Raw genomic sequence first — 9,907 nt, 5'->3', positions numbered from 1 at the left:
TCCGCAACCGCCGCGCCTTGGGGAAGCAGCAACGCACGCGCCGCTGCCTGCTTGCTCGCCGGCACGTCGAGGAGCCCCGCGGCATCCCCCCTCCTCTGCCTGTCAAGCCATCCCGCGCTAGCCCAAGTAAATCAAGATGGGAGCTTGGAAAGTTCAGCTTGAGCTTATAAAATCAAACAAATTAATCAGAATAGTGATGGAAAACCATACGTTTGCTGATCAATACAAATAATATCATAGATTTTTTCCATAATTCACAAAAACGGCACAATACAATCATTACTACGATTGTGTAAACAATTGTGTACATAATTGCAATACGCAGCTGCAATGTTGGATCCAGCGAGAAGCTGGTTCGTCAGATCCACTGCCCACGAAGTGTTTGAAGCAGGCGTCAATTAACCGGCACAACGACTTTGGCATGTAGGTAGAGGTCGTTCTTCCGGCCGACGGCGATGCCCATCTCCTCCTCCATGTCCAACTCCCCTCCGGCGGGAAGCTCCCAGTCGAAGTGGTAGAGAAGGGAGGCGAGGGCGAGCTCCATGCTAGCGTGCGCGAACAGCATCCCGGGGCAGATCCTCCGGCCCGCCCCGAACGGCGTGTACTCGAAGTTGGTCCCCTTGAAGTCCACTTCGCCGGACTCGAACCGCTCCGGCCTGAACTCCTCCGCGGCGTCCCAGTGCTTGGGGTCCCTGCAGATCGCCCACGCGTTCACGAACACGGTGGTGCCCTTGGGCACGTCGTACCCGAGGACCTTGCACGCCTCGGTGGGCTCCCGCGGCAGCAGCAGCGGCACCGACGTGTGCAGCCGGAGCGTCTCCTTGATGACCAGCCTCATGTACTTGAGGTCGGCCAGGTCGTCCTCGGTCACCCTTGGCTTCCCTTGTAGGTTGTTACGTACTTCGGCTTGTGCTTTTGCCATGGCGCCCGGGTTCCTCATCAGCTCCGACATGGCCCAGGCGAGCGTCGTCGCCGACGTCTCGCTCCCAGCACTAAACAGGTCCTACATACAGATTTAAAGAGAATGAATGTAATTAGTTGTATTACAGTTTTTTTAGGTACATTCATTTTTATCTATTTACATGATAAGTAATTCCAAAAGAAAATGGTACTCTCTTCGTTCCTAAATATAATTTATTTTGGACAACACTAGAGAGCGGCGCCGCACCGCAAGACGCAGGTGCGGCGGCTTGGTTAATCATCTTCCAATGCAAAAATTAACACCCAATTAATCACTCATCTAATGCAAAATTAGTGTGCCTGGAGTATCTCTCTCATGCATGCATGCATGCAATGATATCGTATAATAGAAACTGCAATGATGTCATCAAGATTCCCTTTGATGTTTGAAAATTCAAAAAGTTTTATTTACAAAACCGTTAATTCAATCGATGATCCGCTTTCACCATTGACTTTCTCGCGATGAGTTTTTCGAAACTAGATCCCATGTTGACATGTTCCGTCAACTATTTTTTTTCCGTTCATACTTGCCACATTCTTTGACCTCCTTGTCATATTATTAATCACTTACTTGCCAGAAAAAAATAACTTAATTGACACTTTTTGATGTTGTTTCGTACAAAGCCTTGTAGCAGTTTTTATTATATATGATATAAAAGCATGTCATAAGCTGTGTTTGCCAATTTAAATATGCTAACTTGTCATATTTACATACGACTTTACCAGAAAACTATTTTATGTGCTTGTTAGTTTAACTATGTTGAGTTGTCATATTTACAAACGATGACCAACAAATATTTTTTATGGTTATCGGTTTTAAATATGTTGAGTTGTCATAATTTTGCGTGTAATCGCCTAAAAAAGTTGTTTGTGCTTGCCATTTTGGTTATGTCGAGATGTCATATTCATACGTAATTTTCAAAAATTTAGCGATTAAGTTATTTTTTATCAGACAAGTAAGTACTTACTAATATGACAAATAAGTGCAATAAATGTGGTAAGTACGAGAAACAAAAATTTGTCGAAACATATCGACATGAGATCTAGTTTTGAAGATTTCGTCAAAACAAAGTCAACGACGAAAACGGATCATCGATCGAATTAACGGTTGAAGAGATAAAAGTTTTTGAATTTCAATCATTTAAAACAAATCTGATGACATCATTGCATGCATGCATGCATGCATGACGAAGAGAGCGGCCGCACGGGATGTCGAAGATCGGGCGCTTCTTGATAGAATTTCCCATTTATTTTTTAAAGATTTCACTAGGGACTATATAATATTTTAGACTTTGTATTTGCTTATTTTATTTTGTATGTAGTTCTTTAATGAAACCATCCAAAAGACTTATGCTATTTAAAAACGTGAAGGGAGTAGTTATTAAGAACTAAAATTAATTAGTTAATGATTGAAAATAAATTAGTTAGCCGGGCGGCAGCTTACCACTAATAGACACTTGATGGCTCCCATGGTAAAAGGCACGTCGTGGCCGCCTTCTTTCTGTATCCTGAGGAGCACGTCCAATAGGTCCTCCTGCTCCCCCTCCTTCCCGGCCTTCACCTCCTCGTGCTGCTTGATGGCGCACTCGATGAGCTCGAAGCTCCTGGTGTGATTCTCCCACGCCTCTCGGGCGGTGCCGCTGACGAAGCCGGCGAGCCAGGAGGAGGGAAACAGGTCGCCGAGGTTGAACCCGGAGAGGATCCTCACCCCCTGCTGGAGCACCTCCAAAAACTCTTCCCGCCTGCTGAACCTGTCCCCGATCATGGCGCGCACCGTCATGTCCGCGATGAGCACGGCGAGCCGCTCGCTGACGTTGACGGGCTCGCCGGAACCCGCCGCTGCGATGGCGGCGACGAGGCGCCCGGCCTCCTCCTCCCGGACGTGGCGGAACGACTGCACCCGGCGGGCGCTGAGCAGCTCCATGATGCAGATCTTGCGGAGCTGGCGCCAGTGCGCGCCGTAGGGCGCGAACGCCACCCCGACCCCGTCGGACATGAGGATCTTGGTGGTGGGGCTCCACGGCCGCGTCGCGAACGTGACGTCCTGCGTCTTCATCACCTCCCGCGCGGCCTCCGCGGACGAGGCCACCACCACCGGCACCTCGCCGAGCTTGAGGTACACGAGCGGCGCGTCGCCCAGCCGGCGCGCGATGTCCGCGAAGGCGCGGTGGACCAGCGGCTTGCCGGCGAGGTGGTGCAGGCTGCCGATGACCGGCAGCCGCCAGGGGCCAGGCGGCAGCCTCTGGCCTGCAGCCCCGCTGCTGCCACGGTTGCTGACGAGCTTGAGGAGTAGGAGGGGGAGTAACAAAGCCAAGACGAGGTAAATTGCTTGCTCCATGGCCATGGCGGCGTACGTGTTACTTTCTTGAGCTGCTGGCACTGGGGAGTTGGGATCGTCGACTGCACTACATATATATACACGCAAGCGGCACGGACCAAGCAAGTGATGTCGGCATGAGAGCATGCATGTTTGCACGGCAAGTTTGCTGGTTACCGTGTCGTCGTCTTCTCGGATGAGAATGGATCGATACCAGGAAGTGTCGCTGCACATGCATCTACACGCGTCAACATTTTCAGTCAGCAGAAAACGTCAGAGGTGGGAGGGATTGAATCATGACTCATGAACGGTGGCGGCGTATTCCGATCGAGATTCCTGCTTGCTTTCAGGTGATCGGTGATGGTTGCGCGATCGTGTCTCGTTGTTCCTCCACATATTAGTAGCCCGTGACCATATAGATGAGAAGTGGGAGTGCGAGACCGACCGTGGCCAGCTCCATGGCCGCTCAGGCCACCCGGCCGCGTCTCTTCCAGGAGGACGCATGCATATCCCGTCACATAAAGGTTTTTTGGCACGACCGGGCATTGTTTTTCCGAGAGGAAACGTCTTTGACTGAACGCAGAAAACAAGAAGAAGAAAAGAACGACTGGGCCGTGTGAAAATAGGAAATTTCCAACGGGAGCAAAGGAAGGAAATTTTACACCAACTGTTTACTCATTTGTGATTGTGATAACAGGACATTGACGTCAATATATATGCTACTACATACACCCTTTTTTTACGGCTAGTAAAATTTTACTAGTGGAATGACCGTGCGTTGTCAAGGGACACAAAATATAACGTGAAACTATAACTTTAACATGGTGATAACATGAAATTGGGTATTTTAGATGAGTGCTTCTTATGGACTACAATCCAACACCGGACCAATGTCAAAGATAATTCTACGACAGTGTATGTATATCATTGTTGTTTTTCTATTTGTGTTACCTACCAATTAATTCAACAGAACAAACTCTCTAATTTGTTCAAACAGCAAAAATAAAATCTATAATTAAATGGTATTTTTATTTCACAAGGCATGCACACACGAGTTTTTCATCTCATCTCGTCTTCACATCTCTCACCTCCGTCCATCAGTCGACCCATCTCCACTCCAAATGTCCACCATAATCACTTCCTAGATATCCCCATCATATCATTGTGTGCACATCCTACTTCCTCGTGCTTGTCTTTTTTTGGTTCACTTTATTTGATTTGCTTCTCAAACTTTAAGAATTCTTGGCGTTGTGGATGTGGTTTGACAATGATTAGCAGCACCTATATATAATATACAGTACTGGAGGTGAGGGTTACATGAGAATGACAAAATACATTGGAACACCACTTATATTTGGTGACGATGAGGAGCAACACCACCCCCAAGGCTTCACCTTTTAGCTATAACAGTTGCACTCCACTATCCTCGTAAGCTCACACTCTCAAAGCTACATTTCACCTCCCAGACATACGTGTAAATAAAGTTAACATTTTTCTTATCAAATATTTTTTTATGAAAAATCAAGTCATGGAAAGGGAGATTTTACATTTTGTTGAGATAATTTATTCTGATTAGGAAAAGGATCAAAAATGAAATATTTTGATGCAGGTAAAACTTTTCAGTGAAAAGAAAAACAGGGTGCTACATAACAGATTGTTGAACAGGCACCCCTTAATGCATGATCTATTAGGTTGAGGAGATACATAATAAAAAAAAACTTCAAACTAATGGTAGGAAAAGAAAGCATCACCTTTGAATAGGAAACGGTCCGAAGGGCCTAGATACTGCATTTATATTCCAACGGAATGGTACAGCCACTCACGTGTGTCATTCAGTCCACGGCCTCCAGGCCAGTCTTCATAGCGAGCCGCCCACACGGCACACGCCTCCCATGCTTCCCGCTTCCATACACAGCAGATCAACCTCCAGCCCCCACCCGCATTCACTGTTCAATACAAAATTGGTGCAAACATATCTAACAACAACAACCTAGCAGGAGCATGTATAGAGATATATGAAATTCATGACAACACTTTCTGAACCTTTCTTATACAATGGAAGATGGATTTGAATTTTCATTTGTGTGGTAGCTCATGATGAATACATACTCTCTCTCTCTCTCCCCCCCCTCTCCCTCTCTCTCTTTGTGTAGCACGGGCAAGAAGGTAAAGGGGATTAGAGAGAGAAACTCACAGGCGCGTCGGCTGGTGTGCGTGCCTGCTGCTCTACTCCTCCCGCCGAGTCCGGATCAAGGCCAAGCTCCTTGGCTTCGGCTCGAGCTCCTCCTGTTGAGGCCGGGTCAATTGAACTGGGGCCTCGCCCATGCTCCCCACTCGCTCGCTGCCCGCTTTTTCTTTGCACTATTCATAGATGATGTGGATGACTTGGTTCTGCATAGCACCCCCTTCGACCTTTATAAGTTCAACTATTCATAGATGACGTGGATGGCCTGGTTCTGCCTAGCACCCCCTTCGACATTTATATTTTCAAATGAACTGAGGCATGTGTCCAATAATTTCTTTCCAGCTGGTGTACCATAACTATGGTGCAAATTTTCTACAAAGCGAAGGGTTTGTCTTCCCTAAACCTGACATAATGTTGCTCCACTATGCCATCTCTGCATGGATGATAAAATAAATGAAATGCTTGTGAGTATAATAAATTACATGTTGATCAGGCTAGTGTAAGATAGGTTGGATTGTAGGCTGAAAAGTACCAAACTGAGGAAGACCAGAGTTGAGCAAGGATAAAGACCGAGGAATACCTTGAGGTTGCAGCATATAAGAATACATCCTAGCCATCTGCCCAGGAGGAACAAATCCACTTAGTCCCAATAGTGATGGAACAATAGGTGCAACATTAGCATTATTTCCCTCGAGAAAGATAACCAAAGTGCGCTTAGGAATTATTCATAAGGAATAAAATAGAACAATCAACACAACCAATATGATAGCCTAAGAAGAAAAGGACCATATATATGAGTTGCATTCCTCTATGCAACACCATAGACTCAGAATGCAGCAAACAATCTGATGATCATAACAGCATATGTCAGCAATTTAAGGCTTTCACCCTGTTTGAACAAATCAGACAACAAATAACCATACAAAAATTATATTTCTATCCAGCAACTAAGCCGTGTCTGCACACATATGGGATAAATCAAAACAATCGCAGATTCATGTTTCTCAATCCAGCAACTAAGCAAGTAACAACATATTCCAAAGTACCAACAAATATTTATGAGCAAAACACAGAACGGTGTAACAACGCAGCCAGCCAACACCAATATTAGATTGCATATCAGAATGAATAACAGCCGCAGTGGCAACACAAAAGTTCAATTACATAAGTTTGCGGACATGTCAAGAGCACACTTCAGTTCATGGTGCCAAGAACAAAAATGGGAGGGAGGGTTCAAACCATTAAACGTTCAGGAAGATCATTGTCCTTCGTTCCCATGTTAGTCTGCATTATGCAAGATGATTGTTACTAAATTGCAGAGCATATCAGCACATAAAACCAAAACTGTGTCTACTTGATTGACATAAATAGTGGATATATGAGGACAACAGTGTAGACATCATACCAGTATTTTAATTATATGCTCTTCTTCGTAGCTATCTTTATTCTGTTTGGTAAAGTTAATTTGTACATCAGGCAATAAAGAAAACTATCTTGATGCTGTCGCAGGACCTCTCAATTCCGATAACTATACAACCACATGTTTGCTTAATAAAAAACAAACTATACAGACCATTTACAGGAATATCTTAACAAACTTGTTCCAGGTTGAATACAAAAAAATTGTCTACCAAATGTTCCGCAACCAGACCATTTTTACAATACATTTAGATCAATACACTCAACTCATGTTTACATTAGCACAATATATAACATTAAAATAAACCGTGTTCGCATAAGAGAGAGGGAGAGTCACCTTGTTCTTCACCAAATTCTTCTACTCGGTTCTTCTGTTCATCTTCTCTCTCAGATCTGACAGATTGTAGTGTTTAGATAAACTAAATATTAGGAAATCAAAACCAAAAAAACAAAACACTGACAGAGAAGAGAGCACCTAATAGCGATTTATCGAGAATTGCATCTTGCTACAGTCGCACGCTTTGTGGAAGCAGCCAACCACTGCAAGTACCAATTCAGGTATATTTGTGACACAAAGATTAGTGAAATAACACAGAGTACATGAAGCAAGGTGAGAACAAGAGGCGGGGAGGATATAAAAAATACCTACAGGCGCAACATGCCTTGCCAAGGAGGTTAGCGGGGAGTCTGCAATGCCAGCTCCATGGCTGGGCCGAGCCAAGCCGCCTCCTAGCTTCGTGCTCTCACCTCCCTTTACCAATGAACGAACTCTTTCCCATATGTGCGTCCCCGAAGCCGGCGGCGCTCTCTCCCTTTATCCAGGACACCGGCTTCTCCTCGCCTTCATCTGCTCCGCCGGGCACTGCTCTCGTTTCATCCACGCCGCCCTCTGCTCCACTCCCTCGCCTCATCCTTGCCTTCATCTCCGTCCTGCCACTGCTCTCCTTTCATCCACGCCACCGTCTGCTCCACTCCCTCTCCTCCTCCTCGCCTTCATCTGCGCCACCGGCCACTGCTCTCCTTTCATCCACGTCATCATTTGCTGCACTCCCTCACCTCCTCCTCACCTTCCCTATCATGGTCTCGAGATCGAGCTCTGACCTACCATCCGTCATATCCGACCCGTAACCCCCTTCTTCCTCACATCGTGTTGGAGCTCACCCATGTTCTCTCCTATACCTCGTGTGCACCGCCATGCTCCTTCCCCATGGCAACCCGCGGCTGCCACGATTGGTGCGGAAGGCAAGCACGCATGCGATGGGCTTGTGGAGGAGGGAAGAGAGGGAGATGGAGAGGAGATAGAGGAAGGCTCACGGCGGAGGTGGCCGGAGGCAAGCACGCGTGGACGAAGAGGGATGGGATCAAGGGAGAGAGCACCCGTCCCCGTCAGATGAAAGCGAGGAGCAGAGGCGGCGGTGAGTTTTGTCGGGAGAGGGATGAGACCAGGAGCGAGGGGGTGGTGTAGCGGGTGACGCAACATGTGTTCGTGCCTTCGTGGGATGTGGTTTTTCCTAGTGAAGGAGGGGATCGTACATGAGTTGGCCCATCGCGGGATGGTTAACCGTATGAGAGGTGGGGAGCTAGAGGTGGTCGAACCACGACAACAGATTCCCCTTTAATAATAGATATTACTTAAGGGACGTCCAGAATACAATCTTTCTTACAAAGTTCAACTACCTCAGGGATACCAGACCCCAGCCACCTTACTGTTATCCCCTTAGAACTAGCAAATTTTGCTAGAAAATCACCGACCACATTCAGGTCACGAGAAAACATGAGAGATGGTCGTCATCCGCAGAGACCTCAAGTACTTAATTTCCTCAATCGCAGAAGCAAAAACCGATCTATCAGTGCCTTCATAATTTACCATGTTCACTGCCGAGAGTGAGTCCATCTCAATCTGAATTGGTAAATCAGTATGTTGAATTGCCAGTGAGAGACCGTCCCATACAAGCACAAAGTTCCGCTCCTAGAGCGTCACGGCAAGAGAACAGAACCCTGCAAGACGAGTATAATATGTTGCCTAGAAGATCCTTCAAGATCATACCTGCACCAGCGCGACCATCTACTATCCATGATCCATTAGTACTCAATTTTGTCCAGCCCATAGCAGATGGTGCCCACTTTTTGGGGACTCGCTCAACCATTTCCACATGTGGATCCTTTGACATCGCCCATAAGAAATCACTGATTTTCCTTTCATCGGATCGCGTATAGAGTTTTGATTTAAGGCAAGCAGCAACTCTAGGTCACTGCATAGGAATCTTTTCGAAATTGTATATATATGCTACATACACCTTGATGTCCTATCCAACCGCTCTGTCATCACACCGTGTCTCTGCATGTACTAAAACTGGAGAAGTGTTGTTATTGCGATGAACATGAGATGATCCAATGCTTATTCATCGCATGCCTTTTGTGGCAGTTGGTTTACATGGTTTTAAATATTTCCCCGAAAACATGTATATCTAATATGTTTGGAAATTGACCAGGGAAGCCGGTTATCATTCTCAAATCTTGATATAGTATGTTTGGTCGTTTGGAAATTGGTTTACAGGTGTAAATGTGCCACCTATGCCTCAACGTGGGGTGGCGTCATATATATGTGGTATGGTTTAATTTGTATGAAAACTGCGATTTTGAACCTTTTACTAGGTTATTATCCACATAGCTATGGATTGGATGCATACATGGTATTCACTTCAGCAAGTGGAGGCGGGAAAGTCTCTTGTCATTGGGTGCATCCACATAACACAATCTTTGTTCAACCAATAAGAATGATAAGTGATATGGATCGGAGGGAGTAATAGAATTTGTGAGCGCGCCATGAATGCCACATTTACTCTTTTTTTAATTGTTCTATTTCCTGTATTTGAAATTATGTGTGACTTGAACCCACGGCCTCGTCGGTTCGATCATCGGTTCGGTTTATTAAACTATGGTATAAAGCTTAGCGTGCACACACACTGTGGCATCATATGTGCATTGTCATCGTCTCCCATGAAAAGAAAAATCCACCCAAAGAC

At 45.9% G+C, this 9,907-nt stretch overlaps 1 protein-coding gene across 1 annotated transcript; it reads right to left on the bottom strand.

Moving 5' to 3' along the window:
* Nucleotides 1–209: 209 nt before the first annotated feature.
* Nucleotides 210–3,607, bottom strand: LOC123429344 (desmethyl-deoxy-podophyllotoxin synthase-like). Its single transcript, XM_045113391.1, has 2 exons — nt 2,405–3,607; nt 210–1,003 (listed from the first exon to the last, which is right to left on the bottom strand). The coding sequence occupies exons 1-2, from the start codon at nt 3,509–3,511 to the stop codon at nt 395–397; spliced, it is 1,716 nt and encodes a 571-aa protein (XP_044969326.1). The 5' UTR covers nt 3,512–3,607; the 3' UTR covers nt 210–394.
* Nucleotides 3,608–9,907: the final 6,300 nt, after the last annotated feature.

This window comes from Hordeum vulgare, chromosome 2H (assembly GCF_904849725.1).
Source record: "Hordeum vulgare subsp. vulgare chromosome 2H, MorexV3_pseudomolecules_assembly, whole genome shotgun sequence".
Taxonomy (NCBI): Eukaryota; Viridiplantae; Streptophyta; class Magnoliopsida; order Poales; family Poaceae; genus Hordeum; species Hordeum vulgare.
This window is presented reverse-complemented; position numbering and strand designations above follow the sequence as displayed.